This window comes from Amphibalanus amphitrite, unplaced genomic scaffold, assembly GCF_019059575.1.
Source record: "Amphibalanus amphitrite isolate SeventyFive unplaced genomic scaffold, NRLGWU_Aamphi_draft 000992F_arrow, whole genome shotgun sequence".
NCBI classification, from domain to species: Eukaryota; Metazoa; Arthropoda; class Thecostraca; order Balanomorpha; family Balanidae; genus Amphibalanus; species Amphibalanus amphitrite.
In genome coordinates, this window is record NW_024882486.1 from 123,260 (window position 1) to 148,597 (window position 25,338).

Below are 25,338 nucleotides of genomic sequence, written 5' to 3' on the forward strand. Positions count from 1 at the left end.
GAGCACGGTTTTTTGGCAACGTAAAATGGCGCCTTGTCGGGTTCACCTGAATGGAGGTGGTTGCGGGTCCAGTTTATTTATACGTCCGTGGTTCAAACACCCTTGAAGCATGCGTATTTTATTCAAGAGCTTTGTGCTTAAGCATTTCAGCACAAGGAATTTTCTGGTTTTATCGATTTTGCTATTACATCACAATTTCATGTGTTGTTTGTGCCCTCTGTCAAGTTCCTCGATGACCTAAGCGGTGTCATCAGTGCCGATCCAATAATCTGTGACCTCACCCGCGGGAGCTGCGGCTCGCGCTCCGTCCATCGCTGCACTCTGCGGACTGGGCCACACAATCGACTATCGACTGGACAATGTCAATACTGCGCACCGGTCTCCCACACCCACCCCGGGGGGGGGGGGGGGGGAGAGGGCGGTCAGCGGGCGTCACCTGTCCGGCCTGTGACAGCTCGGACACCACCGGGTGGCTCATAACTGCCGGTCTCGTACCGAACAACACCGGTCCGCGCGGCGGGGTAGGCGCGGCCACGCGACACGAGTGTCAACTTTGGTGGTGGGGTAGTATAAGCGCCATTTTTTTTATGCGGGAACTTTCGAAATGGGCGAACGTCGGTGACCCACCAATATTATCGATGACAGAAGCTGTTCTTTAAAAAGCTGATCGGTGACCTGTGGTTTCAGTGCTGCACACGACCGTGAATTGTTTTTTAGAGCTTGAAGTTTCGATGCTTCTGGCTGGCGCTAAAGGCACGTTGCTCTGAGCTCCCTGAAAGTTTAGCCATAACAAGGCACCACTTGCTAACTTGAAAATATAACATACTTAAAATAAAAGTGAGAATATTTGGGTAACAGAAGTTCTGGCTCACAAGAGCGTTTTCCTCATTGTGATGGTACTCAATAGTGCCAGTCTGACACCAAACGTGACGTGCTCGAATTCCGTGTTTGACATTCTATCTGCCCAGCGGATGTGGCATAATTTGATAACATGAACGCTCCCTTCTTTCCACTCATGCAATACACACTCGCTCAGGCCCTTCTACCGTTTTACTCATCACAACCCATCCTTGTTCAGCGAATCTGAAACAGCCCACTCGCATAATCAAAACCAAACTGTCCAGAACGGAACATCGGTCGCTCGGCCCTGGTCCGACCTTGATTTGTGGCCAATGTTGGTTTGATGGTTGGACTGGCAGGTCGCCCGCCCAGCTGATCGTCAATCGGCAAAGTTGCGCCGTTCCACGTCGGTCGCGGACCGATCCTTTTCAGGCTGGGATTGATGAACTGAGCTCTATGATGGGAGGCTCTAGTAGTCACAACGCTTCTGTGGACCAGGTCACGCAGGCGATGCGAAATAATTCAATTATAACTTCGATTATAAGCTATGAACTTGAGCTGCGCTTTTAAGTTTCATCAGACTGCAATCAGTCAAAGTGCAATGTGTCCAACACGTGTAAAGTGTATGAATTTACATAATAATCGCTGGGCTCCATTACTTATGTCTTAGTTTCCCCCTATATTTTGCAATGTTTCAGTTGAAAAACAAAGTACATACACACCATACGCGGATGATGAGCAGTGCCTTGCTAATCGCCCCTGCAGTGTTCCGTTTACAAAATGTGCCTCCACCGGTGAAACACCAGCAAAGTCTCTGATATTCCGATCTCCGTCTGCTTCAGGTGGTCGTCTTCATGGACGACAGCATCATGCAGGTGTCCATCGTCAACCCTTCCGACAAGAACTCGCCACCCAAGTCCTTCACCTTCGACGGCGTCTACTACATGGACTCGGTCACGGAGAACATCTACAAGGACATGGCGTACCCGCTGGTCGAGGGCACCCTCGAGGGCTACAACGGCACCATCTTCGCCTACGGCCAGACCGGCTGCGGCAAGTCCTTCTCCATGCAGGGCATTCCCGACCCTCCTACCCAGCTCGGGTTGATACCCAGGGCCTTCGAGCACATCTTCGACGCCATCAGCACATCGACAGAGACCAAATATCTGGTGAGTGATCCAAGTGCCTCAGTCCTCACTCATTGCGCCTAGATTCCAACCTTCATGCACCGTATTCGGCCACTGCCAAATGGAAAATTATTAGCTCATATATGTTTTAGCTATCTATTTTAGCTGTTCGTTGCAACATTGCGTAACAAGTTAGCCGTTGTAATCATACTGATGATCGTATAAGACTGTGCATAAATTTTTATCATGACGAAATGGCAGCTTGATGATAACGATTTTGTCATTATACATCTAAATAATTTAATCCCGCATTCCAGGTGCATGGATCCTACCTAGAAATCTACAACGAAGAGATTCGGGATCTGCTCGGTAACGACCCGAAGAAGAAGATCGAGCTCAAGGAGCACCCGGAGAAGGGCGTATACGTGCAGGACCTCAGCCGGCAGCCATGCCACAACAAGAACGACTGCGACATGCTGATGCAGAAGGGCTGGAACAACCGCTCCACCGGCGAGACGCTGATGAATAAGGACTCGTCGCGCTCGCACTCCATCTTCACCATCTTCCTGGAGATGATCACGCCGTCCAAGAAGGGCAAGGACCAGCTGAGGGCCGGCAAGCTCAACCTGGTGGATCTAGCCGGCTCCGAGCGACAGGCGAAAACAGGTGGGTGAGGCAGAGCGACCGTGGGCTGCAGCTGATGGGAGACGAAAGGTTAAGGGAGTGAATAGATGCCTGCCAATAGATGAATGGAGGCTTAGACTGCAGACTGCACAGGTTTCTGGAAAACGTAAAATAATAATATGATTGGAAGAAATTAATATTAGATTAATATAAGCACATTTCATTTCGCAATTAATTAACGAATGAGCGTAAATGCAGAAGTGACACGCACGTACGTACGCATGCTATGCTGCGTGAAGTCGTACTGAGAACGTCCATAATCCACGACTCTGGACCAAAACACTGGCCTGTGTTCGTGTCACGGGTCCGCGCTGAAAAGCTGGACTCATGACCACGCTGTTGGGGGGTGCTGAAGCGGCGTTTCGACGGCGTCTAACGACCCCGGGGTGTGGAACGGAAGTTGGCGTGCGCCGGCGGGGCGTCAGTCTCCGAGCTGGTCACGGCACTGACTGGGGGAGGGGGAGGGGGAGGGGAGGGGAGGGTGCACCACCCGCCACCCGGAGAGGGGAGGGTGCATTGGCTAGGGAGGGTGCACCACCCGGGGAGGGATCGATCACAGGCGGGACTGGCTAGCAGTCATGAACGTCCAGACGGCTCCCTTAGCCTGCTGCGGTGCCACACTTCCTTGAAATTATCCGGCACCCGATGGTTTGATTTCTTGAATATGGTGAGAAATTGATTTAATGTGGAGGAGAACGTCTAACAGCGTACTAAATGCCCATTGTAAGGGCGTCCAAAGCCTGTCGAAAATCTGATAATTGCCTGTAATCCAAAGTGGAGCTCCAACCATGCTGGTTTTGATCCTAATATCACCTGTAGGATTAGTGTTTGAGGCTCAAATCGTATGTAATAGGTTCACCCGTGTAAGGCGAGATAAGAAGGCATGCTACATGTGCTGTGTGCAGTGAAGCAAGGGCTCGCCCACCGCCGTCGATTCACAGGCCTGGTCATCACTCTATGGTACTTGGAAAGGAGGCGCTACACTCTGTTATCGAGACCCGTTGGCAGGAATGCATAACATGCAATGAAGTATGAACGGAGTGGATACGCTAAGTGGGTCGGATATTAAAGTTTAAACGTGAAACGAAGCAGCCCTGGGGTGAACCACATCGATTGGTTCGTGCTGCCAGAACCAAAGGCTTACTGTAATATACCACCTGGGCAATGAGGTGCATCAATTCAGACATTGTGAGACGTTCTTATTTTGACGAATTTATTGCCTTATTGGACAGGCAGGCGAGCCTGCCCATCCAGTTGCTTCGTACTGACGTTTACGCAAACCCATTATAAATATTGCCTCATTACTGAGCTCCTATATCATAAAAGTGAAGAAGGTAAGGTGTCCTTCCAATTTCCAAAAACATAACTAATACGGCAATCGGGAGATCGGTATATCCGAATGAGGTTAGCGCTTAGAAAAAGATTTTCGGCAATGCTGTTCATGGAATTACATTGTATTAAACGTTCATTCTCTCCAGATTATTCCCGTGTCTGCATGTATACGAGCCACACCTCTGGTGTGGTGAATGGTCATTGCCCCCGGCGTTAACCTGGCAGGTGGGGCGGCTCGCAGCAGGTGGTCTGACCTACTGGGGTGGCTCCCAGCGGGAACAGGGGAGCTCAAACCGTGCACTCATAACAGGGGAGAGCCAGGACGGCGGCGGAGTGCCGGCCGGTCGACCGACGGCTGATTGTAAGACGATCGATTACCGTCGGTAAGCCGCCGCCCCCGCCCCCGCCCCCGCCGCCGCCCCCGCCCACACGGTGCCCGTATGAGCGCCGGCGCGCCGCCAACGCTGGAACGGTGGGCGGTGGGCGGCGGTTCGTGACTTGTAGAGTGGACGCGCGAATATCGGGGTAATTTGGTATGCCTCTCCTGGGAGGAGGTCAGCACGACATGTTATTGTTGAAGTGCTGGACTGTAGTTTCAAAGTGTGTAGACGCCTTGTGGGATACTTTTTTGAGTCCCACATGTGCTTTTGTCAAATTGATTAACCCGCGCCCCGCTGGGGGAGGGGGGGGGGCAGGATCTGCCCCTCCTCCCGTTTTTCGCCAATAACTTCTAAACGCGTTACGCCAGCGACGTCAAACTTTCAGTACCTTATCATGCATAAATTTGACGCGTTTCCTGAAAATTTGAGCGAAATCCGTCCGAAATTTTTTGAGAAATTGACGTTTTAGTGACGTCATGTTCGCCATTTTCGCCTCAAAAACGGCAAAATTTCAAACGCCGCTAACATCTTCATTTTTAAAGGAATCAAGACGTAACAAAAAAGGTCATACGTGATTCTACTTTGTCTATCAAATGGCTATCTCGGGTTTTTGAAAATTATGGATTTTGGCCCAAATGTTTTCAAAAACCTGACTTTTTTGGGAAAATAATGATAAAATCCAAAATTTTGAGTTTATCGAAAAAACGGAGTATATGTCAGAGAAATGGTCTATGTGCACCTACATACCAATTTTCAGAAGAATCGGTTAAAAATGTGGGAGTTATTCAAAATTTTATGACGTCACGACACACAAATTTTGAAAAATGTTTTTTTTTTAATTTCTAGACCTCGTACGGAAACAAAAATAGCACCATTCGATTTGCCGTGAAAAACTGCATCAGATAGACACCCTTTTAGGCCTTAACAACCAACTTCAAAATTTGACCTCACTTGACCTGACCTTGACCTTGACCTTTGAATGACATTGTATGCAACGAATATTGTCTTGGTAGTCTAAGAACACGTTTTGGGCAATCAGTCTCACTCCATTCGTCGGCAACTACGGTGCAAGGCCGATACTGTAGAAACTTGCATTTTGTACCCTTGACCAGGGGCGTAACTTTGTATACTTTTGGGGAGGCAGGTGCCCCCCCAACTTGAAATTTTGCCACCCCAACATTCCGTTTGCCCCCCCCCAACCTTGGTGGGCGCCCCCAGGCCCGAAAGGCGCCCTCACGGGCCAGCGGCGTCATAGGAGCGCGTGCGCCATCTTTCAAGGGGGCGCCATCGCCTATATGAAAATGGGATGCGTGAGAGGGGAACCTCTGAGGCCGTGGGGGCGCCTGCATGCGAAAGAGGGGCGCCCATGAAGTCCTCAGGGGCGCCTCAATGCAAAACACGGGCGCCTGAGATGGCCACAGGGGCGCCTGCATGCGAAAGAGGGGCACCTTATTGGCCTCTGAGGCCCTTCGGGGTGCCTCTGAGGTCTATAGTATAGGGGGCGCCCACATGAAAAAGGGGCGCCCATTAAGGCCATAATGGCGCCCCAATACGAAAGAGGGGAGACTGCATGCCAAATGGGGGCGCCTCCGAGGCCCATAGAAAGAGGAGCTCCAGTTCAAGCCCAAAGGGGCGCCTCAATGGGAATTAGAGACGCCTGTGAGGTCTATAGGGGCGCCTCTGATGCCCATGTCGAGAGAGTCGTCAGTCGTTTGTGTAACGTTCCTCAGGGATGGTGCGCCGCTTGCGGCAAGTAAAAACTTAGCTAAATAGCGTGCCCCATTGGTTAAAAAGCGCCCCTCGAGCCAAAGTGGTGCCCCTCTGACAACACGCACGTCTTATGTCATCTGTTTTGCTAATAAATAACTAATGCCCCCACATGCAGAGCGGCGCCCCATCCGTTTATCAATGTGACCCTTCAGGTGGATGAAGCGCCCCTCTGGCCAATACCTTATCATCATTGTTGCTAGAACAGCGCCCCCAGTCCGTAGACTGCCCCATTGGCTCCTGAAGGCGCCCCTCGTGCCCGTTTTGGCGCCCCTCTGCACTGAGTAATGAAATGTATGTGGCCTACCAATTCTTAAGGGCGCTCCTTGAGTCATAATCATCGCTCCTCGGGGAGGGGGGGAGGCTAGAGGGCCTAGATACCATAGCACGCTATAGTGTGTTATGGCATCCCTGCTGCTAAAACGGCACACTTAGCTAGGTTAGCGCCTCAACGGTTCATACAAGCGCCCCTCGAGCCGAAGTTCGCGCTCCTCTGACTTACATAATTTCCTTGCTAAGTACGACGCCCCTCGCTGGGCATGGGGTGGCGCCCCACCAGTTTACCAACGCGCCCCTTTAGCCACATGAAGCGCTCCTCTGGTCAATGCGGTCAATACCTTATTTCATCACTGCAGCTAGAGCGGCGCCCCTATTTCGGTGGCTGTTCCATCGGTTCCTGAAGGCACCCCTCGAGACAGTTTGGAGGCCATCTGCAGTGAGTATTAAAATTGATGTGGTTAAGAATGGCGCCCTCTGCACGGTGTCGCACCGATTCTAAAGGGCGCCCCTTGAGTCAATGTAATCGTCCCACAGGGCCTTGTGTGTTATGGTATCCCTGCTGTTAAAGCGCCACTCTTGCTTGGCGTAGCGTCCCAACGGTTCATAGCACCCATCGAGCCAATGTTAGCGCTCCTCTGACTATACTGGTATCCTACATCATCTTTTTTGTTCAAAGGGTGGCAAAATGTGGACCCGAGGACCCGGTCAAAAGAACCGGTCTGGACCCATATGGGTCCGGACCGGTTCCTGGATATTTTCTGGCGGGTCCAACCGGGTCCTACCATAAACCATACATAGTGGACACTACATATGATTGCAAAATATGAAGTGAATGGAAAGAAAACATTTGCTCATGTATGTTCCTTTGGACACTGTAGTTCATAAGTATTATCAGTGGGAAAAGGGCTGTTTTACACGATGCAATTAATGATTTCTACAAACGGTTTGTATTAGGTAATTGACTTTTGGGGAACGGGTCCAACTGGTTCCGATTCCAACTTAGACCGGGTCCGACTGGTTCCAGAAATGTCCAGCTGGGTCTGGTTCGAGTCTGGTTCCCAAAATTGTCACGTTTTGCCACCTCTAGATCAAAGCAGGAGTAATTTGTAGGGGAGAGCGGGGAGAGTTGTATCATGTCCAAGTTGTATCAGGGCGAATTGTGCCAAACTTATCCAATGGATGGCGCTCGCGACACGACCAGCCGACGAGGTTTTCCGGCGCCATCTTTCCCTGTTCTGTCTTGTGGCTGAGTGGACGCGTCTCGAGGTGAGAGCCGATTTTATGTTTTTTTTTTTTTTAATGTCATTCTAAAAAAATAAGTTGCAAGAAAATGTGTGTTTTGGGCATTTAGATGTGCACGAATTTGAAAGATCTCCGTAGCGGTGGTGAGGGTAGGTTCTAAGGCTGCGTATGTGAAAACGGATTTCTCCAGCTGTCCGCTGTTTTTTTAGCACGAGGATGTTTTTCCAAGATGGCGGCTAGGTACATGTTGTATCAGAGCCGGGTGGGGTATGTTGTAACATGTATGTATGTATGTATGTATGGGTATGTTGCTTTTGATCGCGAAAGCTAAGCCCTGGCTCGCGTTTGTAGGTAGCTAGTCAATGCTCGTTCCATTTCGGCACAATGTGTTGGCTTCTTTGCTCTTAACGGGCCACTTTTGCGTCTAGTCTGTTGATGTTTCGTTCGGATTGCATTGACCTAAGTTTGGTCTAATAAAGTGAAGCCTTTGAGCATACCTATACATTGTATTAACCCCATTTAATGTTGCTGTTATGTTCAAAACCAGTAGCAAGCACACTCCCTGAAACGTGAAATAGTGATACAAATTACCCCACCATGTGATACAACTCACCCAAGCCATGGGGCAAGTTGTATCAAAAACATTGTTCTATTCGGCAGACCGTAGAAGAAAAACTGGTAGAGGTAGCGGAAAAGTTACTTTGCACAAAAAAGCAGAAGAATCAAGGAAGGGGACAGTACGGAAATAATGAGTTTATCACGGATAGTTACGAGTTTATGGGTCTCGGAGATACAAACTGATACAACCCACCCCACTCTCCCCTATCATTTCGTGATAACTTGATATCACCTGGTGAGCCACAGACTTCTGCATGTCTCGGTATACAGAGGTATATGGGTGACCTAAGCTTGAACGCTCTCAGCCTGGGATTAACCCGCGCCGGGCTGGTGCTCCGCGACTTCCGCGCCGGGCGGTGAGGGGGGTGTCTGGTCTAACTCGGCTCCTGGGCCACGTAGCGACACGCAGTAAGCATCATTCGAAAGAGCGTCAAAAATAATGACGGAAACACTTCGGTCATTTTTTGGGTCAGGTCAAAGGTCAGGTCGCCTGAGGTCATCGAAGGTCAAATGTAGGCCATTTCAACAATTTTGGAAACTGCAACGGCTAACTCGGGACCAATAGAGCTACAGCGCCGCGGAAAAGCTCATTCGATAGCCCTTTTACAGACCTTTCTGACCATTGTTCTCAGATTTGACCTAAGGTCAACGGTTTAGCCTCCAAAGGGCAAAAACTGTAAAATAGCAGTTTTCACGAAAACTGTTTTTCGGCAATAACTTTTGACTTAAGAGTCCCACGACATTACTTTTGGCAGCATTATGTTCCTCTCGTCGAGACGCGTCGAATGAACTATTTTTTTTTTTTACCTTGAAAGGTCATTTTTAAAATTTGACCTCAGGTCAAGGTCATAACCTGACCGAAAAGGGTGATGTTGCATATCAGTCGATCCGTATCGTCGAGCTGAATACATCTGAAGTGTTTTCATCGCTCTAGCACGCCTTTATCAAAAGTTACAGCCAAAAAACTGGTGGTGACCGTCTATGACCTGAGATGACCTCAAGGGCACACAGAGGGGTCACAGGTGCATTTTTTTCCGATTCAGTGTATCATGTTTACCTATGAAACGATGTTTGAGAGGGTTCTAAATACCATTCGTCCAAAAAAGGCTCATTTCAATTTTCTCCCATTGACTTATAATGGAGAGGTCGCAAAATTGACCTGACCATAGGTCACTGATATCAAAATTCCGAGATAAACATTTTAGACATACTGTTACTCTTATCAATCGCTGAAAGTTTCAAGGCGATCGTTCAGTCGGTGTAGCTATGACGAGGATTGCAACTTTTTTTCTGAGGTGAGGTCTTTTGACGTGACCTGGTGACCTGACCTTGAGAGCTCTGGGTCTGAAATTTGCACATGTGTGAAAAAAAGATGCATGAACAGGTGTGCCAAAAACGGCGGCGCGGAGTTTTGAGATATCTGCGAAAAACCGCAGGGGAGGTGTTCACTCCCCCCCCCCTGGCCCGGCGCGGGGGGGGGGCAATTTTTTATTTTTTTCGATGAGGGCAAATTTTTGCCACTGGTTTGCTTCTAGAACACGTGCGGAAAAGATGCAGTATGAAGTTTGTTCTTAACCCGCGCCCCGTAGGGCTACCGGCGGACCCTACCACCCGTAGGGGGGGGGGCCGTTTCGGCCCCCCCCCCTAAGATCTCGGAAAGTTACCGGCCGATTTTCAAAATTCAAACGGCGTTCGATAGCCCCACCCGGGAACTACCTTGTGACCAAATTTCATTGACCTAGGTCAAACCGATGACGTCACAGGTCAGGTCAAAAGTCAGATTTTCACCGTTCAAAGGCAATTCAAGAAATGTGCTGTGAAAGCGAGTAAATTGGTAATTTATTGAAAACCATCGATGGTACATTGTTCGTCAAACACATACTTTGCTATCTGAGGTCACTGATACCAGGTCAGGTCACAGCGAGGTCAGGTCACCGGGGGTCACAATATGAATGTGTCGTGTGATACATGTTTTATGGTCCATTTTACATGACAAATGCGATTATGTGGGTTAGGCAGCCTTTGGGGCCAGCCTAGGTCACGTTTTTGTGAAGGTCAGGTCAAGGTCAGGTCAAATTAGGTCAAATTTCAAAGTTGATATTTTTGCATAAAATGGGTATCGATTCGATGCAGCTCGTCACGGGGAGTCTAATGGTGGTCTTCGTTTTGCTCTACGAGTTCTAGAATTGCCAAAAATTGAGTTTGAAAATTTGACGTCATCATTTTTGAACAGTTTTTTCGCTATAACTTGGCCAAAAAACGAGGTATCGATCTGAAATTTGGTATGTAGATAGAAGACGGTAGGCACTATCACATATATTCCGGTTTTTTCGAAACTCAAAAAACTTTTTGGATTTTTTGGCGAATATATCCAAAAAAATGCTTTTTTGATTTTTGGGGGTCAAAACACAAAAATTTCAAAAATTCGAGATAGCAGTTTTGTAGTCCTGTCAATTCTACACCTTTTATGTTTTGATCATTTTTCTGTATCTTCAAAGCTGTAGTCCTGACAGGTCTTCTCGCGAAGGTCTTTTTTCGGTCGAAAATGACAGAACATGACGTCACTCTGACGTCATTTGTGGCCAACCTATCATAGCCTCTGGAATTTTTTTTTGTCACAATGTGTAAAATTGATGCCCGAAAGGGTCCTGAAAGTTTGGTGGCGATATCTCCAGCCGTTTAGGAGATATCGACCGAAAAGGACAGGGAGGGGCCGTTTCGGCCCCCCCCTACGGGGCGCGGGTTAACTTAAAAGGGGAGGCGTAAAAACGTCCCTTGCTTCTGCGTGGGGTGAAGTTCTACAGATTTGTTTCTTTAATCTCGCCTTTTTATCAGTTGTTTTTTCTTTTCTTTTTGTCAATTCATCAGTTCGTCTCGTTTCTTTAGAAGAACTACCATATGCGTTGTTTAATAAGGCGTCACTACCCTGGTCCCCAATTCCACTACCCGCCCCCGGTCTCTGGTCCCCAAAGTGCTTTCAAAATGTATTTGGTTACAAAATAATTCCGCGCTTTTGGCGCGCTATTTCAGAAAAAAACTGCAACATAACGTGCCAAAACACGACGGCACAAAAACAACGTGCTATGGTAAAAAAAAAAAATGCTGCCGTAAACTGAAATAAGACTTATTTCTAGACAGTCACGGGGAGGCGCCCCCATGCCCTTAAAAAGGCGCCCCCGACAGCGTTGCCCCCCCCCCCCAACGAAAACCAAAAAGTTACGCCCCTGCCCTTGACCTGACCTTGACCTGACCTCTGACCTATTTAAGCAAAACAATTGGGCTCTTAAGATCCGCCTTGCTGAGAGCTTTCGATTGCCGTTTTCCCCGTCTTTCTACGACCATCGGTTCGGAAGTTAGACAAGGGGGGGGGGGCAGAATCTGCCCCCCCCCCCCCAGCAGGGCGCGTATGGCTGAATAGCCCAGCGGGGCGCGGGTTAACCCTGTCGACCGTTAAATAGGCATCAGTATTCAAATATAAGGCAAATGCAAAGCCTTGGTTCTAAGCTTGGTGCTATTCTGAAAATCGTGATCATGTAATGAACTAATGAGCAAGAATTACCCATTTCTGCCTCTTTTACTCGATATTCTGAGCAATAACTTAGCATTTAAGCAATGTATTCAGTTCATATTAGAAAAACGTAGTTTAAAAGGTTAGAAACGACCGAGGAGCAAATTTGATAAGAAGTTTATCGCTTGATCTAGTGAAATGCTTGAAAACGTCAGTTTTAGTGGCCGTGAATAAGCTCAGCCGCCTATATTTTGCTTTCCTCTCGATAGATGGCACTAGAAGTTCGCCCTGTAATATAGACTGCACCGCATTGCACATGTGCCCGAGTCCAGGCGGACAAATAGAGCGCGTTCTTACCAGGCAAATGCAGACTGCTGACTGACGTAATGGTTAACCGATATATGTACTCAGGGATCCTTGAGCCAATGTAAGCAATCCAAAATTGATTGCCTGGAAGGTGCATTTAAAGTGCCTTACATCACAATATAATTACTGACGTTTTACTGATTGTTGAACAAAAACAAATAACATATTCGAACATGCTGACTGTGAATGGTCTAACGAAAGTAGCGGCGGAACACCTTAAATTAAGGGGGGGGGGGGGTACTGCCGACGTTTGGTCCCATTCTTTCCATGCAAAGCCCATAGGATAGGGCTAATGTTAAAATGCCAAAATCAAAGGGGGGCACGGTGCCCCAGTTCCCTCCCCGTTCCGCCTCCTATGTCTAACGACACGGACCCCACCGGCTGCCATTGCAGGGGCGACCGGCGATCGTCTGAAGGAGGCCACCAAGATCAACCTGTCGTTATCAGCGCTGGGAAACGTCATCTCGGCGCTGGTGGACGGCAAGAGCAAACACATCCCCTACCGAGACTCCAAGCTGACCCGACTGCTGCAGGTAAAACACTGAGCTACACACACATCCCTTACCGAGACACTAAACTGACCCGACTGCTGCTGGTAAAACACAAACACTGAGCTATCAGCTACAGATACAAAACGTACTGAGACGCCAAGCTAAACCGACTGCTAGAAGTAAAACACAGCTTGAGACAGACATGTACAGGGACTTCAAACCGAACCGTCTGCCCGCAAGTTGGCTTTATACCGGGTGGCCCAAAAAAAAACGTTCCGAACTTTGGAGGCCTATATCTCAAATTCGAGTGCAAATAACGAGCCAAAATTTTCATCAAGTTTGCGTCACTTCTTTGCGCCTTGGTATGCCAAATTATAACACTGTAACATCATTTTCAAGCCAGCAAATTTATGTTGAATGAAGTAAGACGTTTTTGCTTTTTTTGCCGTTGTTGAACGGAAGTAATGATTGGCTTAGACGTACAATGTTAGAAAAAAATAAAAAAAAAATAGAACGGCTTGAATGATACCAGCACGTGTGTTGCTATTTTATTATTTTTTTTTTGTCACACTTATGTGCTAAATATTCAAATACTAAGCCAAAGTTGTGTTAATGGATGCCATTCGTTTCAACACAAGTTTTGTTTCAAGGCGAAGGAGTGGCACGGTGCATGGGTTACTGCTGATCGCCCTCCCTTCAAGAAGATCAAATAGTAAATCGACCGAATAAGGAAAAAAGCTCGAGGGAATGTGTCACCCTGAGGCCTGAACCACCAATGACACTAGTTGCCAGTAGCAGTCATGGCTGTAGGCCGTTGTGCCGAGATGGAAGTGGCCCGTTCACTCACATTTTTGGTAAACATCAGAGCAAAAAAGTGATTTTTACATGGCATGTTAGAAACACGAACCGTTTAAAAAGTAATTGACCGAATAACATAAAAATCACACCATTTACTGAAAATGTGTGCCGCATTGACTATTCGAAGTTTCAATGTTGTATCTTTATCACTTTCTGAGAAATAATGATTTAAAGTTGGGAACGTTTTTTCTGGGCCACCCGGTATGTCGTGGGATATCTACCGTGGATAAAAACGCCCGTAGTTGTTGTAAAATACGTTTTCTTGGTAATGCTTAAAGTGCATGATGAGTATTAGAGGATACATGACGATCTGAAAAAAACGCGATGGTAGCCTTGAACCAGCTGCTGTAGTCATTTTATCGACAATTTACACACACACCATCTTTCCCACGTACAGTTGCATGTGAAATCAATCGGCTGGTGAGTCACGCACACATTGCGACAGAGGGCAAAAAATCGGAAAAAGTGGCGCACAACAGGACACCGGATGCCAACGCATCATGTGTAGTTTTGTTGGCTGATTACAAAATTGGAGTGAAGGGTTATTACATATTATTGAATTTCAAACGTTAGCTAAGCGGCTTCTCCCTGCACCTAACTTGCGTCTAGACTTTAGATCCCAACCAACCGCACTGCTCTCGTAATATGCATTCGAAACAAGTCTTCCTGCTGAGGACCAACCCATGGGCCGCTGGACCAATGCCGTTTACCTGTCTTCGTGGAGATGTCTTTGTCTCCTCCGTCCATCGATCAGCCTTCACCTTTGGCGCAGGGGACGGGTGACTGTCATTGATCGTCGCATTGATTGGCCAATGGACCACTATGTGGACGGACGTATTAGTTGATACCCTCAGGGCTGTCCTCCGCTAAAAATTTGTTTTCTGATAGAGTCGAAGCTGGATGTAATTTTAGGTACAACTGTCGGTTAGGAATATTAGGTTCATGTTCAGGTCTAAATGTGAACCGCAGTAAGCAGACCGCTAAAATTGATATCAGCGAAGGCTGTAATGTCTCTTTATATCTAACAATGAGAAGTGAGAAGGATTTAGTTATACGGCTCTGCCAATTTGAATAAGGAAAAGTGCTGGAATCGTTTGATTACTGAAGTCTAGCATGGAAAAATATAAGTGTCTTTTCAATGCGTTTTGCACTTCTATAAACATAAAAAATCACACCAGCTTATAATAAGTAGGTCTTCAATATGGCAGGCATCAGTACACGTATACCTATGTGAGGAACAGGCTGGCTGAGGGAAGCACATTTTGTAGGCATCCCTCCGGCCTCTGGTGATCACCGGTTCGCTCCCCCGTGTCGTGCCCATCGCGTGAGGGGGCGCGGTTAGCGCGCTCAGGGGCGTTTCATCGGGAGGGCTGTTCTTCTGCACCGATCGCCAGAAGTCGGCCGCGATTTTGGGCCAATGACCGTGACGCCGAGTGCTCAGCTCTGCTGATTGCTGGCCAAACGAGGTCAATGCCCCGGTCCGCCTGAGGAGGTCGAAGTGACAGCAGGTCGATGACCCTGAGCTGGCCGAACTTAGCCCCGCATGGCGCGCCTACCGGCCAGGAATGGCGGAATGCCGGGGCTATGTTATCTTCTGCCGTGACTTTTTCACCATCAGAACAGCACCCACCGACCTGTTGTCCTAAACCAGCGTGTCCGGTGTTTGTTTTGTCCGGTCCCGACACGCGTGTCCCACTGTTGTGTTAACACAGCCGACACAGAAATGCGGCCGCTCCACTATTGATGTGTTGGTCTCCCTCGCTGGCCCAGATTTCAGCTCACTGCCAGGGCCATCGAGTCAGGTAAACGAGGTGCGATCTCCTACAGCTGAGCACAACAGTGGCAGAGCAGCAGCGAAGGTAGAGCCGAGCGAGCTAAGACGGTAGAGCAGCAGGTACTGCGCTGTCGGCAGCGACGGCAGCAGCGTCACCCCGTCGGCAGCAGTGTCGGCGCCGTCGGCAGCAGCGTCGGCGCCGTCGGCAGCAGCGTCGGTGGCGGCGGAGATTGCGTGCCGGTCGCCGGCTCACGGCATCCTGCCATTGAATCGCGCCGAGGCCGCGTGGTCGGCTGTGCGTGGCTGCGGGGACTCAGTGGGTTACTGGGGCTGCGGGCCTCCATTAGACGGACTGTGTGGCCGCTACTCGGCGAGGATGGGCGGGAGAGGCCAGTGGGGCAAGGTCCGATTGGACTACGTTAATGCGCTGGCATCGATCACGGCTATCCAGTGTCATGTGGTAAAGGTCGGGACGATGACTGATTGCTTTGCGTTGAGTATCATTGGCCGGTCGACTCGTATAGATCAGTCAACGGTCTGAATTGAGCGACGAGCTCTACATATTACGTGTTAGGCCATATCGGCCATACTCGTATATTCAGGCATCATGAATTGCGCAGCGCCGCAGCTCCTCTTACGTATGACTATGCACATTGCACAATGCAGGGTTTTATGGGCGACATCAGACTGTTTTTTTTTATACAAGAGCGGCGAATGTCTTTCATATGAAATGTATAATTACATGAGCCTTATTTGACAGAAAAGTTACTTCATACTTGCACATCCTTTCACTTTCTTATGACTTCATCATATCCATTGAAAATAATCCAAATGAATCGCTAGCAAGTGCATCACTAGATACTGAGGTTCCAAAACGACTCATCCACAAAAGGATAGTATGGGCACGACCATTACAAAGGTGCGTCACCCTACCGTCATGTCGCCCGATACCGCCATCATGGGCGTCCGTCATTGACACGCACCACCACCGCCGCCGCCGCCCCCGGGTTCTTTGTTTCCTCGCGTGTTGCGTGCTGCCCGCCACTGCCGCAAACAGATGACTTTCTTGTGGAGAATGACCGTCGTTAGCGGACGAAACGGAAACACGATCGGCCCACTCTAAGGCATTGGCACCCAGACTAATGCTAACCAATGGATAGAGGATTTGTCTCATTTAAACTGCTCAACTTCGGCGCACGCGTTATTTCAGGCCGCCGCAAATACGACCACATCAGTGACGTGTTGAAAACGCTTAAGTGGCTGTCAGCAGAAAATCTGCACCTCTACCACTCTCTGACCATGTTAAAACAGTTTTTGTCAGCTTACCAGCCTGAAACCCTGTACAGTATCCTCGTGACCCGGGATAGCATTCACCGCCGTGTGACCAGACAGGCTGACATGCTGGAGAGACCTGTAATACGGACGGAATCGGGACGCCGACGATTTCTGTTTTCTGCCGTCACGGGCTACAATGAATTGCCGCCGAGTTTCCACAACATGGGAACGCGAGAGTTCAGGCTAAAACTCCGCAAACATCTTCTGGCAAAACAACAAAACGAGTAGCGCAATGTACAAATGTGATGTGAGCTGAGTGTGTGTGTGTGCGTGAATGTGTGTTAGTTGTGCAACTGAATCCCGATGTTCCGTTTTTATGACATGTCAATCATAATAGCCATGTGTTCATGGACCGATTGCACAATGTAAATACATACATACATCATACATACATTTACTGTTGAAGTTAATTTCATTATTGGCTTGGATTGTTTGCTTGCATAACTGATTTGCTCGATAAAAAAAAACATTTTACAAGTTCATTGTCAATCGTTGCTGGTCCTGTACTTGTGAAACTCATACGAGTATAATTTCGTAGGATGTACGCCTGACATATTAGGCAATGCATTTGCGTTCATGAAAATATTGTTTTTTTATCCTCAACACACTAATTACGGATACAGGCACGTTCTCGCACTAAACGACCCTCGTTGACTTGAACTACCGTTTAAAAACTAGCTGTATCTGGGCAATTTACCACAAGTACTCGTCTGTTATGTTGTTGGCGCATTTAGCGACGATGAGCTCAGCTCATCTCTTGGCAAAGCTCCTCCCTGACTCCCAGCCCTGCTTCACAGGACTCTCTGGGCGGTAACACTAAGACGATGATGGTTGCCTGTCTATCACCTGCCGACAACAACTACGACGAGACTCTCAGCACCCTCCGATACGCCAATCGTGCCAAACAGATCAAGAACAAGCCCAAGATCAACGAGGACCCCAAGGACGCGCTGCTAAGGGAGTACCAGGAGGAGATAAAAAAGCTGAAGGAACAGCTGGGCGACGGCGGCGGCCCGATGACGGGTGCGCCCCAAAAAGGTTCGTATGTAGCGGAATATGTACTTGCTTTTAGTGTTTAAACCATACAAACGATATTTTTTAAACAATGAAGTCAACCAGCGGTCGTGATTACCATGTTGTCCCACTCCCAACCCGTACGCTACTGGGGGGGGGGGGACTGGGGAGAGCCGGAGGGGGCATTTGAACACCACCCCATGGGCGAATGTCTTTAAATGGGCCGGCGAGTAGCTACTTGGCAATTGTCGTTACGTGGCCCATGAGCCCAGTCGGAAGGGCTTAGTTTATTTTTCTTTTATCGTGACCTAACTATGCATTCTGCCTGTTTCCAATTTGCAGTGGTAGATGAAGAGGCGATTGCACAAGAAAGGGAGAGGTTAAGAGCGGAATATGAAGAGGAAATGCTACAAATGAAAAAGGAATTAGAAGCTCAAAAGAGGATGGGAGAAACCAACGGGGTGCAAGCACAGAGACAAAAGCAGATGGAATTGGAGGCGGCGAAAATTAGGGAAGAGTTTATCGAACGTGAAAAGAAACTGAAGGTTAGTTTTCTGAAAAATCATGAGCGTTATTTGACCAAGCGTACCATTGTCTGGTCCTTACCTTTGTTCGTCTTTGCCGGTCTGATATCACTTAAAGAAATAATAAATGTCAATGCTGAAAGAATATCATGCAATGATGGGAATCAAACGCAAATAAAATGGCTCTCATAATTGCTTCTAAGTTTTCAATTGACATTAGATTTTCTTGCCGTTATTTTTTTTTTGTCGAGCTGTTTCTGCATATGAATTAGTGGTGTCAATTACGGAAAATCGGAATACCGATACCAAACCAAATACCAACCAAAACCGTGGGGAAATACCGAAACCAAACCAACTTGGGAAAATGAGGGAAATACCAACTTTTTACCGATTTCTTAGCCTCTTAAACATTAGTGAGGGTTAATGATACCAACAAAATACCAAACACATTACGATTGAATTACCAAATACCAAGTTGGTATCGGTTTGGTATCGGTATACCAAAAAGTTGGTATCCGATTGACATCTCTAATATGAATGCCACTCTTCCTCCTGAGAATTCAGATTAAACCCAACTTTGCTAATTGTTTGCTCTACTGTTATTACACATTGCATTGCGCTCCTTAATAGTGCCTTATAAGTTTAAGTGCTTTACACCACTCTTGTAATAAATAAGTTTATGTTAAACATATGGTGGCAGATAAGTAAACCATACAGCTCGCTAGCCGTATCGGAGCTCTGACCACGATCTCGTTTTTGTAGGAAGAGCTGGAGCATCAGAAGTCGCTTCTCACTGGCGGTTCCATTCCTGACAACGCCGACCCTGAGGTCGTAGAAAGGTAAATATGTATAATACAGAATATCTTTTGAGTCTGAGCGGCTTATCTTTGCTAGTAGGGTCGTAGTGCAAATGGCTATTCGGATCATAGTGGCGTACTTGACTACACTGTGATGCAAATGAAAAGACTGAATAAACGCTTGAACTAATAATGAACAAATATGGAACCAATGTCAGTGGCGGACGCAATACCAACTAGGTACTGAAGAATATGATAAGACAGTAGTAGCGAAGGTGGTTTCACTGCATATCGCCTTCACATGTTAATATGGGATTCAGTGATTCACTCACTATAATGGACGTGTGACGTGGCCCATTGGTCAGTAATGCATCAGTTTCTTTAAACTAGCGCCAGGTAAATTCAGGATCAATTCTCATTCCTTCCAAACATTTTTACTCGCTTCTGGGGCTCCTCGTCACATAAATGTGCTGTGCTTACCAATTCCCTACACCCCCACCCCCCTCCTTCGCAGGCTAAAAGAGCTCCAGAGTCAGATGGTGGGAGGCGAGCAGGCCAACAACAAGCAGGCTCTGATGAAGCGGAAGAAGGTAACGGAAGAGGTGCAGCGGCGCCGGAAGGAGATCGCCGCCGCGCTGGGACGGGGTGCTGCCGAGGACGAAGATGATGACGAAATCCTAGTCAAGGCCTACGATGACGTACAGGCCACGCTCAAGGCGCGGACAGAGCTCGCCAAGAAGATGAAAGTCCGGGTAGGTGGCGGATTGTTTGCCGCTTTGCTTACCATAGAAATTAGAATATTGGTTGCCATGGATCGGTTTTCATAATGAAATGTTAATGTGCCCCCGAAAGCGACCAATGCTATTTGAATAAGAATCATTGCTGAATATCAGTATTCAGTACAGTACCTGAGTTTAAAGATCAACAGTTTTTTTTTTTGTTGTTATAAATATATACGAGGACAGTTTTCACCCACACAAAGATTTACCCTCCGTCATCTCATCGTGCAGTTTATTCTACCTCTAAGTCCCGATGCCTGAACAATATTCCCTGACAAGGATCCGTCGGTACTCCTAACCCCCGCCCGCTGTCCCCAGTTGCGAGCCCAGGAACAGGAGATCCGCGACATCCAGCGCGAGTTCGCCACCGAGCGGGACGACTACCTGGAGACGATTCGGCGCCAGGACCAGCAACTGAAGCTGATGCAGCAGCTGATGGAACGCGTCCAGCCCACCATCAGGAAGGACTGCAACTACGCCGACGTCGAGGCCATCAAGAAGCAGGCCGTCTGGGACGAGATCGACCAGCGCTGGCGGCTGCCCGATGTGCAGATGGTGAAGACGAAGCTGCCCCCAGCTGGTGAGGACAGATGATGCTGTGAGACACGTGATTGTGAAATTAATGTTTGATGACACTGATGACAGTTTTACTGGCAATCTTTTTTATCTTATTTTGGACAGAAGGATGGTGATTGGAATGACAAATGTATTGATGCAAAACTTAGCGATGAATAATGTCGAGGGTTTGACACATCCTGCTTTACTTGGTTTTAAACTTATTGTTAAAACTTGAAATCACGCTACTTCAAACTTACCGGTGGCATAACGACTTTCAGAAGTAAACCAATCTCGCCTATGCTACCACGCTGTGACTGTGCCTCCTCAGGTCCCTCAAACTTCCTGGCGGCTGGTGGCGGTAGCCTGAACGGCTCCAAGGGCAGCACGAGCGGCAGGGTGCCGGCCCAGACGGCGCCGGCGCGACTCGGCATCGCCTGGGACAGCGACGAGGAGGATAAGTTCCTCAAGGTCGGTCATCGCTCACGGTTCACGGGTCATGGCCTATTTGGGAGACACGTTCATAGTTGATACTTGGTAAATGGCTCATCCCTAGGACGTCATCAAAACATGTCAGTATTCGACCAGAGACATTCCTACAATTTTTTGATAAAAAACAATCTTCCAACATGTTTGCTGTCATACATCTCTTTACCTGTCATCGCGTGATGTTCTACTTATCACGTTCATTCGTGTTTCAGAGGTTAGAAAAGGGTGCTGAAGAAGACATAGCTGGCCAGTATTTCAAGCCAACCGGTAACCGGCAGGCAGAAATTTTATTGAAAACTCAGCAAACAGCAGAAAAAGCAGCCAAACTTAGCCAAGGTCAGTGTTGACGAAACTCTCTCTGATGCTCTAGCTGTGTTATGGTTCGTCAGCTAGTTACTTCTTAGTGGCAGCTTATTTGATTTATAGTTCTTTATTGTTGCTGATGACATCAGGTGCAACAAGTACTTCTCGATTGTTATAAAAAAAACTTCCGTTAGGTACCCTTTCTGTGAAGTGGCTCTTACAAGAAGACCTTTTGTCGCGTACTGACGGGCGTCCAGCCCTGCCGCTGGGCCAGCCACAGGTTGACGCGCCGCCGACATCAGTTACAGATCGCATGCGGCCCAGTGGCGGCAACCTGTTCGGTATGAGCTTTAGCCACAACGCGCTGAATACGCTGGGCGGCTTCAACGGGTCGCTGAACGGTTCGTTGAACAGCAACAGCTCGATGAGCAGTTCGTGGGGCAACTCGCCGACGGAGCCGCCGCGCCTCCCTCCCACCTTCGGTACCGCCCGCCCGACAGATGGCAGACTGCGCACTTTTGCCCATCTTTTAGTTATTCTTCCTTGCCTTTGTGTGTGCGTGTGTGTGTGTGTGCGAATGGGTGTGTGCTGTGAGGCCGTCCCGCTTCCGCTTCTGATGCTCCGTTGGAGGGCAGTTTGTATCGTGGCATGGGGCCCCGGCCGGAGGGCCCAGGGCCGACCGGAGCTCGGCCACTAACGCGCCGTGTCCGCTGCGTTTCAGAGGAGATCTCCCTCACTGAGAGCAATGAGAGCTTAGGCAGCGTGAGCCCTTCCGGCTCACAGGGCTTGCTGGACACCTCGCTGGGGTACTGGATGGCGTCCAAAAACTGGCTAGGTACCGGTCCCGCGCCGTGCGGGAGCCCGTGCGGCCGCCGCACCCAGTCACACCGGCCGGCCCGGCAGCACGCTCACTGAACGCCTGCCAGGCTTGTCTGCAAGCATAACGGCCGAGACCGCCACGTGCATTCACTGGGCTGAGCCAGGCGATATTAAATGTATTGATGTGGTGTCATTCTGCCCTATCCGATTCTGGTGGTCCATCTATTTGTGTCTGCATGCAAACGTATGGCTGTTTCACTGGACAGGCTGGTAAATAATGAACTTTGTGTATATTCATAAATAAAAGAATATCTCACTCACATCAGCGCAGCTCAATGTAAGGAACTATGCAAAGCAGGCGAATGTCCAGTGGTCTTCCAAAGTTCAAACTCCAGCAATACAAATATTTTCATAATCTGCACTGATACTTTTGCATTCTCGGATCGTTTTGCGTAAGCTGATTAATGCTGAAAAAGAAATTAAGCACGGCTATTTGGTTAGGTTAGGCCATTGGGTTACTTTGAAACAATGCGGGGGTCATTCCAACGACAAGATACAAACTGCCCTGCATGTTTGAATGGATGTTTGCTTGAATGTGTCTCACATACCGGCTTTCCTGTGGCACTAAGCACATTATTTCAGTTTGTTGTGTGCATTAACACTTAACTTTGTGTATGTACCTAGTGAAACTGCAACTACCTTCTTTCAATTAGCTTAGCTACATTTTAATTTTCTATCTGAGCTTATACCTTGTCCTTCAAACGTTTTCCGCAAAAAAATGCATTTGTAATGGTCATTAACTTTTTCCTTCAATTCTTATGTCACCTCACTGACAGCTCGTAACTGTCTTTTATCAAAAGCTCTAAGAGCAGTTTTTTTCTTATGATTTAAACCTTTATCGTGATGCCATTTCATTTCCAGGCGGTTCGTTGCTATACAAAAAACATATGATGTGTAGGTATTAGCGATTTGGCATGCAACCTATACCTCCACAGCAACGTACCTATTCACCATCCATTGCAATAATGTTGCCACGGAATTCACAGCTCCATCGCTATTGCTTCGTATTTGATTACCTTGTAATCTTAAGTCCAAGTTGAACGTTTCTCTAATTGAGTTGCAATGGTAGTTCTTCGTGTTTTAGTTTGTTATGCAGTTTGCATTAAAGTGTGGCAATGGTAACGCATGAAATTATGATCATGGGTATTAGCACTGCATGAGTTCGTATCACGTATTGTACTATAGCATAGCGTACTTACATGCAGCACCATGATATTCTTTGTTGCATGCATTTACAAATATAATGAGGCCTAGATGCTACCATTTTCATTTGTTTGTTCGTGGCGTTTACAATGGATTTTTTTATATAATATATTGTGAAGAGAGTGATAAAACCCTTTCGATCGCTTACATCAATTCTGATTATCGTCTTTATTAACTCCATTGCCTTAAGAAATCAAATATTGTTTTATAGGAATCGCGTTTTCTTTAAAATAAAGCTTAAAAATAAAGGATACATTTAGGCCGTTCAAATATTGAAAGTAAGTAAATACATAGGTAGGTATTTCTGAACCTACGTCTTACTAATCAGTCTGAACTCTGTTCACAGGCCTATCATCTTTCTCACCGGAAAGGTCGAGGAAACCCAAACGGTTAGCACCAGTCAACGACAAAAAGAAGAACACCATGGACTTCATATAGTATTTGGCAGTTTTTCACTGCGTGGTTGTTCAAAGCGCGCTGCTCTGCCTACGAGTGCTGAGCGGTACAGTCTACCGACTCAGGCGGACGCCGCGGCGACCCCTGCCCGGTCGCGGCTCGCCTGCGGCACTGTTGGTGCCGCGCGCCCCCTGCAGGTGGCGGTGTTGTCGTTGGCGGAGCCGTTAGATGTTGACATTGTGCGCATTGCGTCCCCGAGATTCGTGGCGGAGTGTTCGGCTGCCGTTGGGTGTTGGAATTCGTTGTTGCGGACGATAGGTTGTGTTCAGCCCCCGCCGTTGACAGCCCAGTTAGCCGATGGAGCTGTGGAGTTCAACTCACGAGACTGTTCGTTCCGTCGGCGCATTTTTTAGTATCGTTTGGGCTCTCCCCCTGACAACAGCTCCGTGTTACCACCCAACGCCGCGTCGATTGCCACGCCATGGTGTAGAATTCGCGAATGCCTTGAAAACTTTGCGCCCACATCCGATGCTGTATTGGGAAACCTGGTCGGCTTTGGACCATGAGCAGCAAAAAATGTGTGTATGCTCTTGTTTTGCGATCTTTCGCTGACGGCTCCGACCAGGCAGTTGATGTTTGCGGCACAGATGTCTGTGATATCCTCCAGTGCAATGATTGAAGTTTATTGCACAACATGTTTCAGCACAAATGGATGGGATGTTATTCTGATATGCTACGCTATGTGGTTTTTGTATTTATATTATGTTTTATTTGCGAGGTTGAAGTTATGGCCATTGAGATAACTATATGTTAGTGTTTATTTATACAGAAATAGCATATTACTATACAGTATACCACTGTACGGGTCCTAGCCGGAATGACACGAAAACCTTTTCAGTGATTCGGTTAAAGCCATGCTTACTGGAAAGCAAGTCACGCTGAAACCAGTTGCATAAAAAGAATAATCGAGGCAGCTACAAGCCAACATCTGCCGAATTGTGGTGCATTGGTTGCCCAGTCTTGACCAATAGACGTGATTTCGGCTAGGAAAGGATTACCTTGAAAAAGTTTTTGAGTACCTTTAAATGTCTGATTGTTTCATGCTCATGTGGTGCAATATTGGCATTCCGTTTCAAAGAATACACAAACTAGCCGAATGCGTTGCATTGTGGAATTCGTAAGCGATCATATTATATTTGAAGCACATCAAAACACATCATCATCATCTATCTGGTCCCGGACAAACTCAAGGGCTGGTCTGTAGTGACTCAGTAGTGTACTTGACTCATCTGTTCCGAAATTCAGTGAGCTGCGAACGAGCTTCTCTCTGTTAAATTTCAAAATTCAATATTGTCGAATTCCTACACATCATGGTATCTGCAAACCAATCTATCCTGAACATTTGATTGCAAAATTTCCTTGGATGCCACTAGCACACCTTCTTTTAATATATTTTCAGCATTTTTTTGCACATCATACAAGGACATAAACATTTGTGCGTTTTATCGGCGACCCGTCTGGCCAGACCTGGACGGTGCTGTGTCATGGCAAATGCCATCTCGGCCCCGGGGAGAGCTGTGGAATACCACCCGGGCCGTGGAGATCCAGATTCCAGTGGATAACAGTCGCAGGCGCTCCAGCCTGCCCCCGCCCGAACCCCCGCACTGAAAAACATTTACTCCAAATAAAAGAGTAAAGTGGTTCCAAATTTAACCCTGAGTTTAGAGTACAAGTACTCCATTTACTCCGCTAAAGGTGTAGCATGACTTCTTTTATAATGAAAAATGAAGGCATACCA

The 25,338-nt window shown here is 47.7% G+C and overlaps 1 protein-coding gene across 3 annotated transcripts in view; it reads left to right on the forward strand.

The window, feature by feature from the left end:
• Positions 1–24,697, forward strand: part of LOC122368961 (kinesin-like protein KIF17) — a 38,740-nt gene extending 14,043 nt beyond the window's left edge. The window contains exons 3-14 of one of the 3 annotated variants that reach the window (XM_043343300.1): positions 1,683–2,009; positions 2,285–2,633; positions 12,537–12,676; positions 17,399–17,639; positions 17,958–18,160; positions 18,902–18,978; positions 19,451–19,688; positions 20,034–20,295; positions 20,602–20,741; positions 20,972–21,095; positions 21,365–21,544; positions 23,491–24,697. In XM_043343300.1, the coding sequence (XP_043199235.1) occupies positions 1,683–2,009; positions 2,285–2,633; positions 12,537–12,676; positions 17,399–17,639; positions 17,958–18,160; positions 18,902–18,978; positions 19,451–19,688; positions 20,034–20,295; positions 20,602–20,741; positions 20,972–21,095; positions 21,365–21,544; positions 23,491–23,582 (2,373 nt within the window). In that variant the 3' untranslated portion in view covers positions 23,583–24,697. Of the gene's footprint in view, positions 1–1,682; positions 2,010–2,284; positions 2,634–12,536; positions 12,677–17,398; positions 17,640–17,957; positions 18,161–18,901; positions 18,979–19,450; positions 19,689–20,033; positions 20,296–20,601; positions 20,742–20,971; positions 21,096–21,364; positions 21,545–21,783; positions 21,898–23,490 lie in introns of all 3 variants that reach the window. The other 2 variants (XM_043343302.1, XM_043343301.1) reach the window with 2 other exon arrangements.
• The last annotated feature ends 641 nt before the right edge of the window (positions 24,698–25,338 follow it).